This window comes from Pristiophorus japonicus, chromosome 21, assembly GCF_044704955.1.
Source record: "Pristiophorus japonicus isolate sPriJap1 chromosome 21, sPriJap1.hap1, whole genome shotgun sequence".
Taxonomy (NCBI): domain Eukaryota; kingdom Metazoa; phylum Chordata; class Chondrichthyes; family Pristiophoridae; genus Pristiophorus; species Pristiophorus japonicus.
Genome location: NC_091997.1, coordinates 70,168,734 through 70,193,289, shown reverse-complemented (window position 1 = coordinate 70,193,289; position 24,556 = coordinate 70,168,734). Strand labels below are relative to the sequence as shown.

At 49.9% G+C, this 24,556-nt stretch overlaps 1 protein-coding gene across 1 annotated transcript in view; it reads right to left on the bottom strand.

Annotated features, from left to right (window-relative positions):
- ccdc33 (coiled-coil domain containing 33) overlaps positions 1-24,556 on the bottom strand; it is a 282,778-nt gene that overhangs the window by 15,475 nt on the left and 242,747 nt on the right. The window contains exon 20 of the mRNA XM_070863959.1: positions 1,320-1,515. Coding sequence (XP_070720060.1) covers positions 1,320-1,515 — 196 coding nt within the window. The remainder of the gene's footprint in view (positions 1-1,319; positions 1,516-24,556) is intronic.

Sequence of the window (24,556 nt, the reverse complement as noted above, 5' to 3'; positions counted from 1 at the left end):
CCCAGTGCAGTGCTGAGGGAGTGCCGCACTGTCGGAGGTGCCGTCTTTCGGATGAGACGTTAAAACCGAGGCCCCGTCTGCTCTCTCAGCTGGGCGTAAAAGATCCCACGGCACGATTTCGAAGAAGAGCAGGGGAGTTCTGGCCAATATTTACCCCTTAACCACAACCTAAAGACAATGATCTGCTTATTCTGCATTACAACAGCGACTACACCGCAAAAGTCCCTCATTGGCTGTGAAGCGCTGTGTGACGTCCTGATTTTGAGACAGGCGCTAGAGAAATGCAAACTCTTCCTTTCTTTTATCATCTCACTGCTGTCGCGATTCCCTGTATTACAACAGTGATGACACTGCAAATAAAAAGAGCTTCATTGGCTGCAAAGCGCATTGAGAAGATCACCATCATCATAGGCAGTCCCTCGAGTCGAGGATGACTTGCTTCCACATCAAAGTTTACAGGTGTTTCAATGAAGGACCCAATACTCCAGGTCCTGAACTACATCCTGAAGGGTGGAAGATGCCTGTGCGTGGATTTTTTTAACATGTGGTGATCATTGCACGCCAGCCACCACACGGGCTCGACAGAGCTAGGTCTTGGTCCAGTGGCAAGTGTTGTGTAGGCATGCCTGTTTACTGTGTAATGTCTGTAACACTGTTATGCCACATTGAATGTACCCTTGTACTGTACACACCTTACCGGTACACCAGAGGGTGCTGTTGCTGGAGACCCAGGGGTTGCCTGCACACGGCAGGTAACCCAGTATAAAAGGGAACTCACAGCTTGTTGTTGGCACTCAGGAGCGGCTAATAAAGGACTGCAGGTCTGCACAGTTTAAGTACCATACCCTGCCTCGTGAAGTCATTACTAAAGGTGCCTACATACACTACAGCAAGGGTTAACCAAGACAACTGGAGACCTGCTCTGCTGCACAGACCTAGTGCGCACACATACCGCAGTGTGGGCTGGCCCGTGCTGCCCCTGGGCCCTCGCCTCTTCTGGGCCCCAAACCCTCGCCTCTCCCAGGCCCCGATCACATCCCTCTACAATCTCTTGCTGCTCCTTCGCCCTGACCTCGGCGCTATATGAAGGCAAGTTCTATCTTTTCTTTTTTTCGCCCTCTGATATGGTAGATAAGCAAGGGTCCTCTGTACATAACGTGGATTCCGGTTGCTTTTTATCACAGATCTGTTATACCGTTGGTCATGCAAACACCGAGCCAACTGGTGGTGAAAGCTTGCCCATGGGATCGCAAAAGTACATTATGCAACACGAGTTAAACCACGATAGATCTGAGACCAGAAGGTACGTTGGAGCACACCTATTCTGTCGGCCATTTCAGTCTTTGTCATGACATCGATGTCCGTGTCGTCCAGCAGCGTCCGGCCGAGATCTTGGTGCAAACTCAGCTCACTCCGCAACTTGCTGTTGTCGGCCTCCAGTCCCGCGATGTCTTTCCGCAAGTGGATAATGTCTTCGGCCATCCTCTGCATGGCGGCCCGGTAATTCTCCAGCTCCTGTAGCACAGAGTGGAAAATGGGAACCAATTCAAGTGCATGAAATCATAGAAACATAGAAAATAGGGGCAGTAGTAGGCCATTCGTCCCTTCGAGCCTGCACCGCCATTCAATATGATCATGGCTGATCCTCTATCTCAACACCATATTCCTGCTTTCTCCCCATACCCCTTGATGTCTTTTGTTTCTAGAAATCTATCTATTTCCCTCTTAAATATATTCAGTGACTTGGCCTCCACAGCCTTCTGTGGTAGAGAATTCCACAGGTTCACCACCCTCTGAGTGAAAACATTTCTCCTCATCTCGGTCCTAAATTTCCTACCCCGTATCCTGAGATTGTGTGACCCCTTGTTCTAGACTTCCCAGCCAGGGAAACATCTTCCCCACATCCAGTCTATGCAACCCAATCAGAATTTCAATGCGATCCCCTCTCATTCTTCTAAACTCTAGTGAATAGAGGCCTAGTTAGGTGGATATATCAGATCCCACGGCACTATTTTGAAGAAGAGCAGGGGAGTTATCCCCGGTGTCCTGGCCAATATTTATCCCTCAATCAACACCTAAAAAAACTCAGATTATCTGGTTGTTATCTAATTGTTGTCTGTGGGGGCTTGCTGTGAGCATACTGCATGACGCTGTTCCTATATTTAAACAGTGACTGCACTTGAAAACTACTCCAATAGTTGGAAATCACTTTAGGACGCCCTGAGGTTGTGATAGATGGGAAAATTCAAGACTTGCCCTCTTTCAATAATGGGAAACTGGCAATCTGGAAGAGTGACCAGAGACTTTGGAAAAGAGCTGGGTTTTAAGGAAGATTTGCAATGCGGAGAGGGAGGTGGAAAGGGAGGGGATTCCAGAGAGTGGGGCTGAAGGCAGGGTGTGCACAAGAGGCGGAGGAGGAACGCCAGGAATAGAGATAAAAACGGAAAATGCTGGAAATCTCAGCGGGTCAGAGCAGCATCTGCGGAGAGGGAAACAGGAGTTAACGCTTCGGGTCGGTGATCCTTCGTCAGAACTGGAAAAGTTTGAGATGTAACAGATTGTTGAGGAAGTGCAGGGGCAGGGAAAGGGGGAGGGGAGGAAAGAACAAAAGGGGGGAAGGCAGGAGAGATTAGAGAGACAAATGGGATGATGGGCAAAATGAGATGGTATTGGGACAAGTTAGGAAACAAAAGATGAGTCTAGATAGGTTGTCAATGGCGGAATCTTCACCTGTTATCCTGGGAAAGAGAGAAAAAAAGGGGGGGTGTAGGAGGACAGGGAACAAAATATGGGCAGAGGTTACGGTCTGAAATTGTTGAACTCGATGTTGAGTCCAGAAGGCTGTAAAGTGCCTAAGCGAAAGATGAGATGCTGTTCCTCGAGCTTGCGTTGAGCTTCATTGGAACAGTGTCAGAGGCCGAGGACGGAGAGGTCAGAGGGGGAGAAGAGCGGAGAATTAAAGTGACAGGCGACTGGAAGCTCAGGGTCACACTCACGAACTGAACGGAGGTGTTCCACAAAGCGGTCACCCAATCTACCCTCGGTCTCCCCAATGTAGAGGAGACCACATCGTGAGCAGCGGATACAGTATACTAAGTTGAAATTTTACCACCAAACTCATGGTCGACAGGGCTGTAGTAATACCCGCCCTACTGTATGGGTCTGAGGCATGGACGATGTATAGAAGGCACCTCAAGTCGCTGGAGATATATCACCAACGATGACTCCGCAAGATCCTGCAAATCTCATGGGAGGACAGACGCACCAACATCAGTGTCCTCGACCAGGGCTAACATCCCCAGTATTGAAGCACTGACCACACTCGATCAGCTTCGCTGGGCAGGCCACACAGTACGCATGCCAGATATGAGACTCCCGAAGCAAATGTTTTATGCGGAGCCAAAGGAGGACAGCAGAAACGTTATAAGGACACCCTCAAAGCCTCCCTGGTAAAGTGCGACATCACCACTGACACCTGGGAGACCCTGGCCGCAGACCGTCCGAGGTGGAGAAAGTCCATCTGGGAGGGTGTTGAGCTCTTTGAGGCTCGACGCAAGGAGCATGGAGAGGCCAGGCGCAGACAGCGGAAGGAGCGCGCGGCAAACCAGCCCTACCGACCCCTTCCCCCGACGAATGTCTGTCCCATCTGTAACAGGGTCTGTGGCTCTCGTATCGGACTGTACCATCAAAGTACTCACTTTGGGAGTGGAAGCAAGTCTTCCTCGATTCCGAGGGACTGCCTATGATGATGATACTAAATTGAAAGAAGTACAAGTAAATCGCTGTTTCACCTGGAAGGAGTGTTTGGGGCCCTGGATAGCGGGACGGGAGGGGGTAAAAGGGCAGGTGTTGCATCTCCTGCGCTTGCCTGGGAAGGTGCCGTGGGAAGGGGAAGGGGTGCTGGGGGTGACTGCGGAATGGACCAGGGTGTCGCGGAGGGAGTGTGTGGGGGGGGAGACGTTATCGGGCTGAGGAGGTTACCGAGCTAAGGGGAGCCTGTGGCCATGAGAGGATTTAAAAACTAGAAGTGGAAGTATATACTGAAAAAAAGAATGCGATTTAAAACTACCTCTAAAGTGAAAAGAATTGCATTTATATCGCGCCTTTCACGACCACTGGACGTCTCAAAGTGCTTTACAGCCAATGAAGTACTTTTTTTTGGAGTGTACTCACTGTTGTAATGTAGGAAAAGCGGCAGCCAATTTGCGCTCAGCAAGCTTCCACAAACGGCAATGTGATAATGACCAGATAATCTGTTTTAGTGATGTTGATTGAGGGATAAATATTGGGCCCAGGACACCGGGGATAACTCCCCTGCTCTTCTTCGAAATAGTGCCGTGGGATCTTTTACATCCACCCGAGAGAGCAGACGGGGCCAGAGTTTAACGTCTCCTCCGAAAGACGGCACCTCCGACAGTGCGGCACTCCCTCAGCACTGCACTGGGAGTGTCAGCCTGGATTTTTGTGCTCACGTCCCTGGAGTGGGACTTGAAACCATGACCTTCCGACTCAGAGGGTGCTGCCCACTGAGCCACAGCTGACACGTTCCAAGAAACAACTTTCCAAGTGAGCACCAGAGTGAGAACATCAAACGGCCACCACCTCCGTTGCAGCTACAGGCAACGGTGAACGGCTTCGAAGGGAGCACAAGAAACGCTCAGCCGCTAAATGCTGAACTGCTTCATTTAGTGTCTGCCTCTGCCCCCCCCCCCCCTTCAAAACATCCATTTGATACAAGGACTCAAAGCTCAAGGTCAGAGCACTTATCTGGAGGAGCGGGAAGGTTCTCCTATTTCATAAATTGTAACTGTAGAGGACAAGGTTAGATTTCCATTTGTGACAAAAAAGGTTATTTTTGTGCAATCGAGAGTTGTAATTGTTGCAGCAAAGGCTGGTTCTGAAAATATGCAATCCTCCTACAACTGGGCAGGAATGCTGGCTTAACATGTGAAAGAAAGTTTCACTTATAAATTATTTATCGGGTCTTATTTAGACTATATATTTTTGGGAGGGTTTTTTTTGGAGGAAGCAAACATATTTTGTAACCTTTTGCTCGATGCCTGCTCTCTTCAAAGCGTCGGCGTACTGATGCAATATGATGCGGTCGGACTGGAGGCAGGACTGTTTCTACCGACATGGATACGACGGGCCGAATGGCTTCCTTCTGTGCCATAGCTTTCTATGATTCTATGATACGTGCTGAAGACTTGTTGTGGGCACGGGACCATCTGCTGAACCGAGCTTATTCGATTGCCACCCGCAACGTACTCCGTCGTGAGTTCGTCCAGTGGACGTATGACTGAAATGGGAGCACTTGCTTAGTTGCGGAGTCCCTTAGGTTTCACGTTCCTCGGTCTCCGCCCTCCTTCCTGCCCACCCCAACGAAAGAGCTTGCATTTATAAAGCGCCTTTCACGACCTCAGGACATCCCAAAGCGCTTTACACCCAATGAAGTACTTTTTTGGAAGCGCAGTCGCTGCTGTAATGTGGGAACGCCAATTTGTGCACAGCAAGCTCCCACAAACAGTGACCCGATAATAACCAGTGTTTTAGTGATGTTGGTTGAGTGATAACATTGGGCAGAACCCCCGAGAGCAATGGCAGCGAAGAGGGACGTCACCAAGATCCAGGTCGGTGATTGGGGCGTTGGACAGGTACAGCAGGAGCGGCGAGGTCGGGGCGAAGGAGCATTTGAATGGTGACAGATTAGGAAAAGGGGAGGTGCAACGAGACCTGGGTGTCATGGTACATCAGTCATTGAAGGTTGGCATGCAGGTACAGCAGGCGGTTAAGAAAGCAAATGGCATGTTGGCCTTCATAGCGAGGGGATTTGAGTACAGGGGCAGGGAGGTGTTGCTACAGTTGTACAGGGCCTTGGTGAGCTCACACCTGGAGTACTGTGTACAGTTTTGGTCTCCTAACTTGAGGAAGGACATTCTTGCTATTGAGGGAGTGCAGCGAAGGTTCACCAGACTGATTCCCGGGATGGTGGGACTGACATATCAAGAAAGACTGGAACAACTGGGCTTGTATTCACTGGAGTTCAGAAGAATGAGAGGGGACCTCATAGAAACGTTTAAAATTCTGACAGGTTTAGACAGGTTAGATGCAGGAAGAATGTTCCCAATGTTGGGGAAGTCCAGAACCAGCGGGTCACAGTCTAAGGATAAGGGGTAAGCCATTTAGGACCGAGATGAGGAGAAACTTCTTCACCCAGAGAGTGGTGAACCTGTGGAATTCTCTACCACAGAAAGTTGTTGAGGCCAATTCACTAAATATATTCAAAAAGGAGTTAGATGAAGTCCTTACTACTCGGGGGATCAAGGGGTATGGCGAGAAAGCAGGAACGGGGTACTGAAGTTGCATGTTCAGCCATGAACTCATTGAATGGCGGTGCAGGCTCGAAGGGCCAAATGGCCTACTCCTGCACCTATTTTCTATGTTTCTATGAGAGATTGTGGAGGGATGTGATCGGGGCCTGGGATAGGCGAGAGTTCGGGGGCTCAGAAGAGGCGAGGGCCCAGGGGAAGCACGGGCCCAGCCCACACTGCGTTATGTGTGCGCACTAGGTCTGTGCAGCAGAGCTGGTCTCCAGTCATCTTGGTTAATCCCTGCCACTGGACCAAGACCTAGCTCTGTCAAGCCCCGTGTGGTGGCTGGTGTGCAACGGCCACCCCACGTTAAAAAAATCCACGCACAGGCATCTTCCACCCTTCAGGATGTAGTTCGGGATCTGGAATATTTGGTCCCTCATTGAAACACCTGTGAACTTTTTGACGTGGAAGCAAGTCATCCTCGATTCGAGGGACTGTCTATGATGATTTCCACAGCATTGCAATGCCAATGGACGGTTCCTGAGAATTCATTTGAATAAAGGACCATCGCTCTCTCGTCGATGATGTCCTCAAGCTTGACGAACAGCACCGTGCAAACGGCTCCAGGCAGTAAGGTCAGCCAGGGTCAAGAGACGTCTCCTATGCTAGCGGGGGGTCCAGAGGACCAACCTCAGAGTGGGTTGTACCTGGGACCTTCCTCGTCGGTCAGTTGAGGTGGCTAGAGTGCGTACTTGGATCTTAATCAGGAGATTTGATTCACTTTGCCAGTACCAGCTGGGTATGTAGGTGTCAGCCGTGGCTCGGTGGGCAGCACTCTCTCGCCTCTGGGTCAGAAGGTTGTGGGTTCAAGTCCCACTCCAGGGGCTTGAGCACAAAAATCTAGACTGAAAGTTCACTGCAATATTGAGGGAGCGCCACACTGTCGGAGGCGCAGTACTGAGGGAGTGCCGCACTGTTGGAAGTGCCGTCTTTCAGATGAGACGTTAAACAGAGTCCCGGTCTGCCCTCTCAGGTCCCATGGCACTATTTTGAAGAAGAGCAGGGGAAGTTATCCCCAGTGTCCTGGGCCAATATTTATCCCTCAACCAACATCACTAAAAAACAGATTATCTGCGTCATTATCACATTGCTGTTTGTGGGAGCTTGCTGTGCGCAAATTGGCTGCCGCGTTTCGCACATTGCAACAGTGACTACACTTCAAAAGTACTTCATTGGCTGTAAAGCGCCTTGAGGCGCCCGGTGGCCGTGAAAGACGCGGTAGGAAAGGCAAGTCTTTTTCGTGCATCAGCAGCTCCTTATGATTGTCCGACCGCAGATAATTGCTCTTGGACCCAGCCTCGGCCATGAAGAATGTGAAGGACTTCCTAATCTGAACACTTCAAGGTCTGTTGGGAAATGCTGTCAAAGGTACACAACTCATTTGAGCGCAGCCTTGGGGTGGGGAAAGCCGAGGCACAGAGATAAGGAGACCTTCACAACGCAGCTGGAGCAAACAAGAGTGAGAAATGAAGTCTGCATTGGCACGTTCCCTGCCTTTCCCTTCATCAGCTGTTTCCAGTCTCCATTTGTCTCATTGTGTGCCCGCCGGTACAATGACCTGACAATTACACCATGCTACTTGACCACACAAACGCTTGGCCTGGACACATCAACTCCCTTTGTCCATCCATTACAGCAGTGCTTTTCACGGTCTGTCGAGCACGTGGTGTGCACCAAACTCATGGTCTACAGAGCGGTAGTAATACCCGCCCTCCTGTATGACTCAGACATGTACAAGTCCCCAAGTCGCTGGAGAAATACCACCAACGATGTCTCCGCAAGATCCTACAAATCCCCTGGGAGGACAGACAAACCAACATCAGCGTCCTCTACCAGGCCAACATCCCCAGCATTGAAGCACTGACCACACTTGACCAGCTCCGTTGGGCTGGCCACATCGTCCGCATGCCAGACACGAGATTCCCAAAGCAAACGCTCTATTGGGAACTTCTTCTCGGCAAGCGAGCCAAAAGTGGGCAGAGGAAACTGTTGTGTTCCTAACACAGATGAGACTGCACACGGGGAGGTTAAAGTAACAGTGACCTCAGTCTTTAACAAGACACTCCAGAGTGAGGAACAGGCCATAGGGGCCGGCTTATATACAGTGCTCCCAAGGGACGCTGGGATCCCTGCTCCCAAGGGATGCTGGGGTCCCTTGGGACTTCAGGGGATGCGCTCCCTGGTGGCGGAACATAGGATTGCATACTTTACAGATACACAACATCACTCCCTCCCCAAAGCCAAAGTGAAAACTATTTACAAGGTGAGGCAGTCGGGAGCCTAATGCTTCTAATGCCCCTTTCTCAATCATGCTATAGGCCCTCTCGACCTTAGACAAGCTCCTGGAAGCATAGGCTACAGGTTGCAACTTCCCCGCAACGTTAGCTTGTTGTAATACACACCTGACTCCGTAAGACGACGCATCATATGCTAGCACAAGTCTTTTACACGGGTTACGCAATACAAGCAGCTTATTGGAGCATAAAATGTTTCTGGCTTTCTCAAAAGCAATTACTTGGTTTTCTCCCCATACCCAGTTCTCACCTTTACACAATAACACATGTAGGGGCTCTAAGAGGAGGCTTAACCCCAGTAGGAAGTTACCAAAATAGTTGAGTCGTCCCAGGAACGACTGCAGCTCCGTGACGTTCTGTGGCCTGGGCGCGTTTCTGATAGCTTCTGTCTTGGCGTCTGTGGGCCGAATGCCGTCCACCGCAATCTTTCTCCCCAAAATCTCCACTTCTGTTGCCATGAAGACGCATTCCGACCTCTTCAGCCGCAGCCCAGTCGCTGGAGGACCGCCTCCAGGTTTTGTAGGTGCTCGACGGTGTCCCAACCCGTGACCAAAAGTTCGTCGTGAAAAACCACTGTGCGTGGTACCGACTTGAGTAGGCTCTCCATGTTTCTCTGGAAGATCGCTGCAGCCGACTGAATTCCAAACGGGCATCTGTTGTAGATGAACAGTCCCTTGTGCGTGTTGATGCAGGTGAGGCCCTTCGAAGACTCCTCCAGCTCCTGCGTCATGTAGGCCGAAGTCAGGTCGAACTTGGTGAACGTCTTGCCTCCTGCCAGTGTCGCAAATAGGTCGTCTGCCTTAGGTAGCGGGTATTGGTCCTGTAGCGAGAAACGATTCATAGTTACTTTATATTCGCCGCAAATCCTGACCGTGCCATCACTTTTGAGTACTGGAACAATCGGGCTGGCCCACTCGCTGAATTCCACTGGGGAGATGATGCCCTCGCATTGTAGCCTGTCCAGCTCGATTTCCACTCTCTCCCTCATGTGAGGTACCGCTCGCGCCTTGTGGTGAATGGGTCGTACCTCTGGGACCAAGTGGATCCGCACCTTCGCCCTGGAAAAGTTTCCAATGCCTGGCTCGAAAAGGGAAGGAAATTTGTTAAGAACCTGGGTACATGAGGCCTCATCGACATGTGATAGCGCTCTGATGTCATCCCAGTTCCAGCAGATTTTGCCCAGCCAGCTCCTTCCAAGCAGTGTGGGGCCATCGCCTGGGACAATCCAAGTGGCAGTTCATGTACCATCCCCTTGTTGGTGAACTTGACCATGGCGCTGCCCAGGACAGTGATAAGCTCTTTGGTGTACGTTCTCAGTTTCGTGTGGATGGGGCTCAGGGCTGGTCTGAGTGCCTTGGTGCACCACAGTCTCTCAAACATCTTTTTACTCATGATAGATTGGCTAGCGCCAGTGTCCAGTTCCATGGCTACGGGTAAGCCATTCAATTTTACGTCTAGCATTATAGGTGGACATTTCGTCGAAAATGTGTGCACCCCATGTACTTCAGCATCTGCCTCCTCTCTCTGAGGCTCGAAATTGCTTTGGTCCACCATGAACCGATCTTCCTCTGCCACGTGGTGGTTAGCAGGTTTTGCAGAACTTGCAGCTCATTTGCAAGCTCGTTTGGAGGTGTCCCATTGTTCCACAGCTCTTGCAAACATACCCTTTGAAGCGGCATGAATAGGATGAATGGAAGCCTCCACAACGCCAACTAGGTGTGAATCGCCTTGCATTCATCCTTTGTTGCGGAATCAGTCATCTAGGTCACCTGAGGCCTGCTGGCAGTTGCAGACTCGTGGTTTCTGCCCTGTACATTTCTGCTCGCAAACACAGTTCCAGTTAATTTATGAACACTGCTAGCACTTGTGTGCTGAGAGATTTGTTTGGTGTTATCACTGGTGGACATAAACGCCTGTGCTATTGCAATGGCCTTGCTGAGGGTCGGTGTCTCTACAGTCAAAGGTTTTCGTAGGATTGTCTCGTGGCCAATGCCCAGTACAAAAAAGTCGCTGAGCATTTGCCCCAGGTAGCCATCAAACTCACATTGCCCTGCAAGTCGCCTTAGCTCAGTGACGTAGCTCGCCACTTCCTGACCTTCAGATCGCTGGCAAGTGTAGAACAGATACCTTGCCATCAGCACGCTCTCCCTCGGGTTAAGATGCTCCCGAACCAGTGTACACAGCTCCTCATACGACTTATCTGTGGGTTTCACCGGAGCATGAAGATTCTTCATGAGGCTGTAGGTCGCTGCCCCGCAGACTGTGAGGAGGATTGGTCTCCTTTTTGCAGCGCTTCCTTCTCTGTCAGCTTGTTAGCTACAAAGTATTGGTCTAGCCATTCGACATAGGCTTCCCAGTCTTCACCCTCCGAGAACTTTTCCAGGATGCCCACAGTTTGCTGCATCTTTGCGTTGGATTCGTGTCCTCGTCGCCAGTTGTTGTGTTCCTAACACAGATGAGACTGCACACAGGGAGGTTAAAGTAACAGTGACCTCAGTCTTTATTGAGACACTCCAGAGTGAGTAACAGGCCTTAGGGGCCAGCTTATATACAGTGCTCCCAAGGGATGCTGGGATCCCTTGGGACTTCAAGGGATGCGCTCCCTGGTGGCGGAACATGGGAGTGCATGCTTTACAGATACACAACAGAAACATTACAAGGACACCCTCAAAGCCTCCCTGATAAAGTGCAACATCCCCACCGACACCTGGGAGTCCCTGGCCAAAGACCGCCAGAAGTGGAGGAAGTGCATCCGGGAGGGCGCTGAGCACCTCGAGTCTCGTCGCCGAGAGCGTGCAGAAACCAAGCGCAGGCAGCGGAAAGAGCGTGCGGCAAACCAGTCCCACCCACCCTTTTCCTCAATGACTATCTGTCCCACCTGTGATAGGGACTGTGGCTCCCGTATTGGACTATGCAGCCACCTAAGGACTCATGTTTAGAGTAGAAGCAAGTCTTCCTCGATCCCGAGGGACTGCCTCTGATGATGATGAAGACACCATACCGCTTGACCATACAAACACTTGGCCTGTACACATCAACTCCCTTTGTCCATCCATTTCAGCTGCGATATTTAGGGTCTGTCGAGCACGTGGTGTGCACAACGGCTGTGGTCACTCTGACCTATTTGCTCCTCCTTCCACAAAGTGGACCTCTAACCATCCCGATGTCTGCCCTGAGCCAGGCCTCGGTTTTCTCACCACCTCATCGAAGGGAGCTGCTCAGCGCCGAGCTTACGGCCCACACCCCACTGTAGGCAACTAGACTCATACAGCAGTGCCTGGTTTCCAGTCGTCTTGGACCCCCTTGCCACTGGACCAAGACCTTTCTCTGCTAAGCCCGTGTGCAACGGCCACCCCACGTTAAAGGAACTCACGCGCAGGCATCTTCCACCCCTTCAAAATGAAGTTCGGGACCTGTAATGTCAGGACCCTCATGGACAACTCCAACAGCAACAGGCCGGAACACCACACCACCATTGTTGCAGTCACCTGAGAACTCACTTTTAGAGTGGAAGCAAGTCTTCCTCGATTTCGAGGGCCTGCCTATGATGATGATGATCACGGTTTTCATCATCATAGGTGGTCCCTCGAACGAGGATGACTTGTTTCCACATGAATTCATAAATGTTTCAATGAAGGACCCGATGTTCCAGGTCCTTTACTCCAATTGAGGGGGGTGGAAGATGCCTGTGGGTGGATTTTTTTAACGTGGGGTGACCGTTGCACATCAGCCACCACACGGGGCTTGACAGAGCTGGGTCTTGGTCCAGTGGCAAGGGTTAACCAGGACGACTGGAGACCTGCTCTGCTGCACGGACCCAGCGCACACACATATCGCAGTGTGGGCTGACCCATGCTGCCCCTGGGCCCTCGCCTCTTCTGGGCCCCGTCCCCTCATTCGCCACACCTCCGCCACGATCTCTCACTGCTCCTCCGCCATGATCTATCTCCGCCATAAACATTCGGCGCACCTCATATTTCTCATCACACACAATATATTCCGTGAGTATTCAAACATCCATAGTAGCAAATTCTATGCTTTATTTTTCTCAGCACTAATTTTTATTCTCGGAACTATGTTTTATTTTTCATGGTTAACCCCCTCTGAACACCTATGATACAAGCTAGTAAGAACATATGAAAAAGGAGTCGGCCATTCGGCCCCTCGAGCTTGCTCCGCCATTTAATAAGATCATGGCTGATCTGATCTTGGCCTCAGCTCCACTTCCCTGCCCCGCTCCCCATAACCCTTCATTCCCTTATCATTCAAAAATCTGTCTATCGCCACCTTGAATATATTCAATGACCCAGTCTGTTAATAATCGAATAATTCCATGAGGCTACGCACGGTGAGCTAGTTCAAGCATGATCTTACTCCAGTTTATTTACTCTCAAAGTGAGGATTCAACATGGCTGCCAGCATTATATACCCGGCTTGCACGTGTCTGCCAGTGACCATTAGGACTCCAACAGTCACGCCCTCCGGTGGCAGTTAAAACCCAGTTAACATGCATAACACAGTTGAAAATTCCAAAGATTCACCACCCTCTGAATGAAGAAGTTTCTCCTCATCTCAGTCCAAAATGGCTGACCCCTTATCCTGAGGCTGTGTGACCCCTGGTTCTAGACTCCCCCAGCCAGGGGGAGACATTCTCCCTGCATCTACCCTGTTAAGCCTGCTCAAAATGTGAGATGTTTCAATGAGATCACCTCTCATTCTTCTAAACTCTGGAGAATATAGGCCTAGTCTACTCAATCTCTCCCCATAGGACAATCCCCCCATTCCAGGAATCAGTCTGGTGAACCTTCGTTGCGCTCCCTCTATGGCAAGTATGTCCTTCCTTAGGTAAGGAGATCAAAACTGTACACAATACTCCAGGTGTGGTCTCACCAGGGCCCGATATAATTGCCCTGTGCCCATCAAATCCCTTTGTCCGTCCATTTTAGCAGTGGTTTTCATGGTTAACCCCCTCTGCCACAATAGATCGCAGGAGACCTGTGTGACAAGCGAGTGGATCTCCCCTGGCATTGCTCACGTGGGGTTGGAGGGTGCGTTGCCCGGTTGATGGAATGTTCTAGACCCTGGGCCTGCAACTTTAAGGCCTCAGGATGTAGTGGGGCCAAAGTTGGCCGCCTCCATAAGTTCCATTACCCCCTCTAAGAAAGATGTAGTACCCTTGTTTAAGAAGGTAGAAAGGGAGAGGCCGAGTAATTACAGGCTTGTCAGCCTAACCTCAGTGGCGGGAACATTATTGGAAAAAATCCTGAAAGACAGGATAATTCTGCATTTGGAAAGGCAAGGATTAATTAGAGACAATCAGCATTGATTTGTTAAGGGAAGATCATATTTGACTAACCTGATTGAATTTTTTGAGCGGGTAACCCAAGAGGGTCGATGAGGGTAGTGCGTACGATGTAGTATATATGGATTTTAGCAAGGCTTTTGATAAGGTCCCACATGGTAGACTGGTCATGAGGGTTAAAGCCCATGGGATCCAGGGCAAAGTGGCAAGTTGGATCCAAAATTGGCTTGGAGATAGGAAGCAAAGGGTAATGATTGATGGATGTTTCTGTGACTGGAAGGATGTTTCCAGTGGGGTTCCGCAGGGCTCAGTACTGGGTCCCTTGCTTTTTGTGGTATATATCAACGATTTAGATTTGAATATAGGGAATATGATTAAGAAGTTTGCAGACGACACTAAAATTGGCTGTGTGGTTGATAATGAAGAGGAAAGTCATAGACTGCAGGAGGATATCAATCTACTGGTCAGGTGGGCAGAGCAGTGGCAAATGGAATTTAATTCAGAGAAATGTGAGGTGATGCACTTTGGGAGGGCTAATAAGGAAAGGGTATACACATTAAGCGGTAGGCCACTTAATAGTGTAGATGAACAAAGGGACCTTGGAGTGTTTGTCCACAGATTCCTGAAAGTAGCAGACCAGGTGGTTAAGGTGGTTAAGAAGGCATACGGAATGCTTGCTTTTATTGGCCGAGGCATAGAATATAAGAGCAGGGAGGTTATGCTTAAATTATATAATACTTTGGTTAGGCCACAGCTGGAGTACTGCGAGCAGTTCTGGTCACTGTTTTATAGGAAGGATGTGATTGCACTAGAGAGGGTACAGAGGAGATTTACGAGGATGCTGCCTGGAATGAAGAATCTTAGTTATGAGGACAGATTGGATAGGCTGGGTTTGTTCTCATTGGAACAGAGGAGGTTGAGAGGAGACCTCATCGAGGTGTACAAAATATTGAGGGGCCAAGTAAAGGCCTATTTCCATTGGTGGAGGGGTCTATAATGAGGGGACATAGTTTTAAGGTGGTTGGTGGAAGATTTAGAGGGGATTTGAGGGGGGCTTCTTTACACAGAGGGTTGTGGGGATCTGGAACTCACTGCCTGGAAGAGTGGTGGATGCAGAAACTCTCACCACTTTTAAGAGATGGTTGGATGGGCACTTAAAGTGCCGTAACCTGCAGGGTTATGGACCTAGAGCTGGTAACTGGGATTAGACTGGATGACGTTTTGTTGGTCGGCGCAGATATAATGGTAAGTATTGCAGGGAATAGAATACGGCCAGGGTGATCTCTTGGACTAGTTTCAACCGCCTGGATGGGGTCGGAGAGGAATTTTCCCAGAATTTTTCTCCCTAAATTGGCCTGGGTTTTTAATCTGGTTTTTGTCTCTCCCAGGAGATCACATGGCTCCGGTTGGGGTGGAGTGTAGAATGTTTCAGTGTAAGGGGTGTCGCAGTTGTGTGGGGCGGACTGGTTGGGCTGGGTGCTCTTTGCCTTTCCGCCATTGTTCATAGGTTTATATGTAACCTTCAGGGCTGCTGACCGAGGGCCGTGTGGCTCTTTGTCGGCCGGCGTGGACACGATGGGCCAAAATGGCCTCCTTCTGTGCTGCAAATTTCTATGTTTCTAAAAGAAAAGACTTGGAATTTATATAGCGCCTTTCACAACCACCGGACATCTCAAAGCGCTTTACAGCCAATGAAGTACTTTTTGAAGTGTAGTCACTGTTGTAATGTGGGAAATGCGGCAGCCAATTTGGGCACAACAAGCTCCCACAAACAGCAATGTGATAATGACCACATCATCTGGTTTTTTTTGTTATGTTGATTGCGGGATACGTATGGGAACCGGGACACCGGGGAAAACTCCCCTGCTCTTCTTCGAAATAGTGCCCTGGGATTTTTTACATCCACCTGAGAGAGAGAGAGAGAGAGAGAGAGAGGACAACCAAAAGAGACAGGAATGGAGCGGAGGGGCCTCACCGACCGGGGATGTATTGACGGGCCCAACCCATCCGAAATTGCCCCCCGGGGCCAGGAGCCAGGGTTGGGCGGGGAGTGGGGGGGGAAGAGGAGAGGTGGGGGGGGGGAAAACGGGTTTTCGCTCCACCCATGTGCCCGCCGCATCGGACATGTGCCCTTTTACACGATGAGAAACGTCACACGCACACATAGCAGTCGCTCTGAGCACAATGAGCAGTACCGGCCTGAAAGGCCTGCCCTATAAGGCGGCCAGGGAACAGTGCCCCGTTATGAGTGAATGGTCTTTATTGCAAAGGGGATGGAGTATAAAAGCAGAGAAGTCTTACCACAGCTATACAGGGTATTAGTGAGGCCACACCTGGAGTACTGCGTGCAGTTTTGGTTTCCATATTCACGAAAGGATATACTTGCTTTGGAGGCAGTTCAGAGAAGGTTCACTCGGTTGGTTCCGGGGATGAGGGGGTTGACTTATGAGGAAAGGTTGAGGAGGTTGGGCCTCTACTATTGGAATTCAGAAGAATGAGAGGTGATCTTATCGAAACGTATAAGATTATGAGGGGGCTCGACAAGGTGGATGCAGAGAGGATGTTTCCACTGATGGGGGAGACTAGAACTAGAGGGCATGATCTTAGAATAAGGGGCCGCCCATTTAAAACTGAGATGAGGAGGAATTTCTTCTCTCAGAGGGTTGTAAATCTGTGGAATTCACTGCCTCAGAGAGCTGTGGAAGCTGGGACACTGAATAAATTTAAGACAGAGATAGACAGTTTCTTAAACGATAAGGGGTGATCGGGAGCGGGCAGGGAAGTGGAGCTGAGTCCAGGATCGGATCAGCCATGATCATATTGAATGGCGGAGCAGACTCGAGGGGCCGTATGGCTGACTCCTGCTCCTGTTTCTTATGTTCCTATGAATGCGAGTCAGGTGAGGTTGTCCCACCCTAGCTCTGATTCACAGGGGGCCATTTCCACTCCCAATACTGCCACGGTCATTTGTCCAGTCAAAAAGTGCCCAAAATCGCTCGATTCCCACTCCCCATCAATTGGAGTGGTAAATCACCATTTCATTCGAAGTATCCGCCCCAAAGGGGGGGGGGGGGGGGGGGGGGCAATTTTGACCACATCAAGTCTTGTGGCCATCATGTGACTGGCTAAGCCACTCAAAATGCAACAGCTCTACAAACTATTTTTGTAAAATATAAAATCAAGTGCCCCCTTATTAAAGGGGCTCCAGAACCGACAAATTAGAAATAAATCTTTGGAATAATCAACCAAGTAAATTAAAATTCTGTTGCCGGGGGTGATGAAGCACTCCAGTCCCTCCGGCGGCCACCCCTCGCGGAAGGCTGCGCGCGTACCGGTGGACACCGCGTGCTCCATCCCCAGGGACCAGCAGCTCTACAAACCTGTGAGCATACTGACAGGAGCATACATTACACCCACCCTTTGCATTTTGTACACAATTCATTCGGGTTTTTCTTTTAAATGAGGGGCGCGCTGCTCCTGTTTAAACAGTAGGGACATGCAATGCTCCGCTGAGTGCATTCCCTCCTTCAATTCAACCATATGGCCTAGTTGAAAATCTAATGTGTTCGTGCTGTCACTGACACAGCAAGCACCCTGCGTGGCTCCACTCTTTGATACACGCATCGCCGATTATGATAGTGAATCCTGCTGGCTCTTGTGCTCACACACACGCACAGACTGACGTGCAGACCGACACTCGCACATACAGACACTGACACGCGCACACACTGACACACACACACACACACACTGCCATGCACACACACAAGCACACACAGACACGCAGACGCACGCACACACACACACACACTGACACACACTGACACACACACACACACACTGACACACACACACACTGACACACACGCACACTGACACACACGCTGACACACACGCACACTGACACACACGCACACACTGACACACACGCACACTGACACACACACACACACAAACCCCATCATCATAGGCAGTCCCGCGGAATTGAGGAAGACTTGCTTCCACTCTTAAAATGAGTCCTTAGGTGGCTGAACAGTCCAATACAAGGATCACAGTCCCTGTCACAGGTGGGACAGATAGTCGTTGAGGGAAAGGGGTGGGTGGGACTGGTTTGCCGCCTGCTCTTTCCGCTGCCTGCATTTGGTTTCTGCATGCTTTCGGCGATGAGACTCGAGGTGCTCAGCGCCCTCCCGGATGCACTTCCTCCACTTAAGGCGGTCTTTGGCCAGGGACTCCCAGGTGTCAGTGGGGATGTTGCACTTTATCAGGGAGGCTTTGAGGGTGTCCTAGTAATGTTTCCTCTGCCCACCTTTGGCTCGTTTTCCATGAAGGAGTTCCGAGTAGAGCGCTTGCTTTGGGAGTCTCGTGTCTGGCATGCGGACAATGTGGCCTGCCCAGTGGAGCTCATCGAGTGTGATCAGTGCTTCAATGCTGGGGATGTTGGCCTCGTCGAGGACGCTAACATTGGTGTGTCTGTCCTCCCAGGGGATTTGTAGGATCTTGCGGAGGCATCGTTGGTGGTATTTCTCCAGTGTCTACTGTACATGGTCCATGTTTCTGAGCCATACAGGAGAGCGGGTATTACTACAGCCCTGTAGACCATGACCATGACACACGTGCACACACACACTGACACGCACACATACTGACGCACAGATTGACATGCACAGACTGACACGCACTCATCTCTGTATTGTGGGTGCGTTATCTCCAACACAGAGCAGTCCAAATGCCTTGCTGACCAAACACCATGCCTCAGAAACATGACCACACATTCCTTCCCCCTGCTCACTGCAAAAATACATATAGCTCGCCTCTGAGACAGAAGGCTGTGGGTTTAAGCCCCACTCCAGGGCACAAAGAAATCTAGGCTGACCCTCCCTGTGCAGTGTTGGGGGAGTGCTGCACTGTCGGAGGTGCCATCTTTCAGATGAGACATTAAACTGAGGCTCCGCCTGCTCTCTCAGGTGGACGTAAAAGATCCCATGGCGCTATTTTGAAGAAGAGCAGGGGACTTATCCCCCGTGTCCCGGTCAATATTTATCTCTCAATTAACATCACAGAAAAACAGATTATCTGGTCATTGTCACATTGCTGTTTGTGGGAGCTTGCTGTGCGCAAATTGGATACAGTTAAGTCCTAACTCTAATGTACTGACTTACACGAGGCACATGCTGAAGTCAAGGTCACTCAGGACCTGCACCTTTAATTCCAGCTCCCCAGTGCTGCACTTGCCTGAGACTTCCCTTTATATACCTCAGTGGGACAGGTATGGAGTGTCTCCTGCAAGTGCACCCCTGGTGGTAAGGTATGCTTATTGTTACAGGTCATATCCAGTTACAGTCATGTATAGCATGGTAAGATACAGTTATATACAGTAATGTGAGATACATGACAGATACCTACATTACAATGGTGACTACACTTTAAAAAAAGTACTTCATTGGCTGTAAAGCATTTTGGGTCATCCGGTGATGGTGAAAGGCAGTATCTTTCCTTTTTCTATGTGTAGAATCGATGGAGATGCAGGGAGCATTCAAAGGACCTGTTGTGCCTTTTGCACTGCCAAAAATAATCTCCACAAAGAATGCTCGTTTGCATCTACAAGAAGTTCAGCATTAAAAAAAGGCAGAAAAGTCAGGGTCCCTAATATCTTTAGTGTATTTCTGGTGGCAGACTGACAGCTCGGGTGATTATAGATGGTTGATTGAAGACTGCTTTCGAACCTCCCCTGGGTCCGTGGAGCGAAATTGCCTTTCTAATTGAAATGTTCACAGGCAAGATTCACGATTACACAAGAGATAGAACCTCAATCAAACACACAGCCCTAGTGCACTCGGCTCATGATGGAGCCGAAATAACAGCAATCATACGGGTCACAAATCAAGCCCAGGCCCCGACTACCTTGAATTTTAAAACGCTGATAAAAACATCAGACACAACAGCCTGTCTTTTTCGTGCCCGCCAGTAAACACACAGCAAATGATCAGCTTACCCAAAGACAGCCTTCGTCATAAAAACAGATGATTAGTGCAGATGATATACGCTCCATTAAGTTAGAGAAAAATTAAAAATGTTGATGAATTCGAATCAGAGTATCGCCTAGAATCTGTAATAGTATGCAGAATCATTCGCCTAATTGTAACAGCATTTGTTTTTTGTTACTAAACCTCTCTTTCCTCCTTTAAGACGCTCCTTAAAACCTGCCTCTTTGACCAAGCTTTTGGTCACCTGCGCTAATTTCTACTTATGTGGCTCGGTGTCAAATTTTTTTTGTTTGTCTTATCATCATCATAGGCAGTCCCTCAGAATCGAGGAAGACTTGCTTCCACTCTAAAAGTGAGTTCTCATGTGGCTGAACAGTTCAATACAAGAACCACAGTCCCTGTCACAGGTGGGACAGACAGTCGTTGAGGGAAGGGGAGGGTGGGACAGGTTTGCCGCACGCTCCTTCCGCTGCCTGCGCTTGATTTCTGCATGCTCTCGGCGACGAGACTCGAGGTGCTCAGCGCCCTCCCGGATGCACTTCCTCCACGTAGGGCGGTCTTTGGCCAGGGACTCCCAGGTGTCGGTGGGGATGTTGCACTTTATCAGGGAGGCTTTGAGGGTGTCCTTGTAACGTTTCCGCTGCCCACCTTTGGCTCGTTTGCCGTGAAGGAGTTCTGAGTAGAGCGCTTGCTTTGGGAGTCTCGTGTCTGGCATGCGGACTATGTGGCCTGCCCAGCGGAGCTGATCAAGTGTGGTCAGTGCTTCAATGCTGGGGATGTTGGCCTGGTCGAGGACGCTAATGTTGGTGCGTCTGTCCTCCCAGGGGGTTTGTAGGATCTTGCGGAGACATCGTTGGTGGTATTTCTCCAGCGACTTGAGGTGTCTACTGCACATGGTCCATGTCTCTGAGCCATACAGGGGGGCGGGTATCACTGCAGCCCTGTAGACCATGAGCTTGGTGGTAGATTTGAGGGCCTGGTCTTCGAACACTCTTTTCCTCAGGCGGCCGAAGGCTGTGCTGGCGCACTGGAGGCGGTGTTGAATCTCGTCATCAATGTCTGCTCTTATTGATAAGAGGCTCCCGAGGTATGAAAAATGGTCCACGTTGTCCAGGGCCGCGCCCTGGATCTTGATAATGCTCCTGTGAAGCACCTTGGGATGTTTTACTATGTTAAAGGCGCTATATAAATGCAAGTTGGTGTTAATCATTGTTAACAACCAAAAGGACGGCGTCAGGGACACTTAGGTCCACAGCTCACATTGAGTGGCGCCCGATGCTGTCTCATCGCCCCGGCGGCATTTTGCCGCGACACCACCATGCTCCGCGAGATGGCAAGAGTCATGAGCAACATCCACCTGCCCATTCACCAAGGCTGGAAAAACGCACCACGAAACGCTTAAAATGGCGGCGGCCACTCTGGGAAACAGCAGCCAATGCTCACGCAGCTTGTAGCGAGCCACTATTCAGATGGACAGGATCATGGGAGGCAGGCAACATAAAGAACCGACAGCTCATGAGGAAGAGCGTGTTTGAAGACCAGGACCTCAAACCCAGCACCAAGCTCATGGTCTGCAGAGCAGTGGTAATACCCTCCCTCTTATATGCTTCAGAGACATGGACTATGTACAGCAGGCACCTCAAAGCGCTGGAGAAGTACCACCAGCGCTGCCTCCGCAAGATCCTGCAAATCCCCTGGGAGGACAGGCGCACCAACATTAGCGTCCTCGACCAGGCCAACATCCCCAGTGTCGAAGCACTGACCACACTTGATCAGCTCCGCTGGGCAGGCCACATTGTCCGCATGCCAGACGTGAGACTCCCAAAGCAAGCGCTCTACTCGGAAGTCCTTCACGGCAAACGAACCAAAGGTGGTCAGAGGAAACGTTACAAGGACACCCTCAAAGCCTCCCTTATAAAGTGCAACATCCCCACCGACACCTGGGAGTCCCTGACCCAAGATCGCCCTAAGTGGAGGAAGTGAATCCGAGAGGGCGCTGAGCACCTCGAGTCTCATCGCCGAGAGCGTGCAGAAATCAAGCGCAGGCAGCGGAAGGAGCGTGCGGCAAACCAGTCCCACCCATCCCTTCCCTCAACGACTGTCTGTCCCACCTGTGACAGGGACTGTGGTTCTCGTATTGGACTGTTCAGCCATCTAAGGACTCATTTTTAGAGTGGAAGCAAGTCTTCCTCGATTCCGAGGGACTGCCTATGATGATGATGATCTGAAATAGTTACCATCGGCAAACATGGCAGGCAATCTGTGCACAGCAAGGTGCCACATACAGCAAATGAGATGGTCAGTTAATCTGCCTTTTGGTGGTTGTTGGTTGAGGGATGAGTTTTGGTCAGGCCACCAGGGAGCTCTTTTGCACCCACCTGCCTCAGTTCAACATTGTCCCCGAAAGCTGGCACCTCCGGCAGTGCAGCACTCCCTCAGCACTGCACCGAAGTGTCAGCCTAGATTTTTGTGTTCAAGTCGCCGGAGTGGGACTTGAACACACAACCTTCTGGTACAGAGGCGAAAGAGAGTGCTGCCCACTGAGGCAATATGACACTTTTTCAAGGTGATTACTCAAGATATTCTGTCTTTAAAAAGCGGGCATTAGGCTACATTTATGACACCCATCTCCTTTAAAAATAAAATATAAAAAAGGAAGAGAATTGTACAGACACAGCAATGTAAATAGAGCGGATACGTACTGTGCACTATAACATTCATTTGATGAGACAGCACTTGAAACTGTGGTTTAAGGATGGAATATAAATTAATCTGAATGAATGCCTGATTTCTATTTCCTGCAGCGATAATGTAAAACAGAATAGATGCTGTAAGGTTGATTGCCCTGTGAGTACCCACCTCTTGTATTCTCCCCACCCATCACTGCAACACACTCTGTCAGGATGTGTAATTTACTGCAGTCCAGTTGGAGGAGGTAGTTCACTGCTGTCGCATGAAAGGGTTTACACTGCAGACAGCAAAATCACAAGGCATACACCGAGAGAGAGAGAGAGAGAAAGAGAGCGAGAAAGAAAGAGAAAGAAAGAGAGAAAGAGAGCGAGAGAGAGCGAGGGAAAGAAAGAAAGAACGAAAGAGAGAGAGAGAGAAAGAGAGAAAGAGAGAGAGAAAGAGAGAACGAGAGTGAGAAAGGAAAGAAAGCAGGAAAGACTTGCATTTATATAGCGCCTTTCATGACCACCGGACGTCTCAAAGCGTTTTACAGCCAATTAAGTACTTTTTGAAGAGTAGTCACTGTTGTAATGTGGGAAACACGGCAGCTAATTTGCACACAGCAAGCTCCCACAAACAGCAATGTGATAATGACCAGATAATTTGTTTTTGTGATGTTGATTGAGGGATAAATATTGGCCCCAGGACACCGGAGAGAACTCCCCTGCTCTTCTTCGAAATAGTGCCATGGGATCTTTTACATCCACCTGAGAGGGCAGACGGGGCCTCGGTTTAAGCCTCATCCGAAAGACAGCACCTCCGACAGTGCAGCAGTCCCTCAGCACTGCACTGGAGGGTCAGCCTGGATATTTTTGTGTTCAAGTGCCTGGAGCACAAAAATCTGCTTCCAGCGCCCTTTCAGTCAGTGTCTCGGCTGACCCTCCAGTGCAGTGCTGCACTGTCGGAGGTGCTGTCTTTCGGATGAGATGTTAAACCGAGGCCGTGTCTGCTCTCTCAGGTGGATGTAAAAGATCCCACGGCACTATTTCGAAGAAGAGCAGGGGAGTAATCCCCAGTGTCCTGGGGCCAATATTTATCCCTCAATCAACATAACACAAACAGATTATCCGGTCATTATCACATTGCCGTTTGTGGGAGCTTACTGTGTACAAACTGGCTGTCGCGTTATTCATATTACAACACTGACTACACTTCCAAAAGTAATTAATTGGCTGTAAAGCGCTTTGAGACGTCTGTTGGTCGTGAAAGGCGCTATACAAATGGAAGTCTTTTTTTCAGTGTATTCCACATCATCACACCTCACTGCCTAAAAAAATATATATTCTTATTCCCCCTCTGGTTCAGAGAGAGGTCGAGCTCGCGGCTGAAGGTAGCCAGTAAGTCTGCTGCACCAGCTATTTGCCTATCCCACATGTCCGCTATTACCAACAAACCAATATATGAACAATGACGGACAGGTAAAGACCATCTGGTACATCCAGCACATCCCACACAATGGCGACACCTTGGGTATCATAATATATACACTCCACCCTGCCCGAAACCATGTGGTCTCCTGGAAATTGCAAAAAAAAAGAGATTAAAAACCCAGGCCAATTTGGGGGGGGGGGGGAAGAAATCTGGGAAATTCCTCTCCGACCCATCCAAGCGATCGAAACTGGTCCAGGAGATCACTCCAGGGGCCAGACTTTCCATAAAAGCTCTCAGCGCCCGATTGCCCGCTGAGAAGGATCGCTAACGCTCGGCGAAAAAAAACGGGCGAGAATTTCCATTTTGAGGGTGAAGGTGAGTGGAACCGATCGCCCAGCGAACAAAGTCAGCATTGCACACTCATTCTCGGCGGTCTCTCAGCGGGTAAGTGGAAAGTTACCGGAACGGACAGTAAGTGCAAAAATTTAGGCCAAGGCT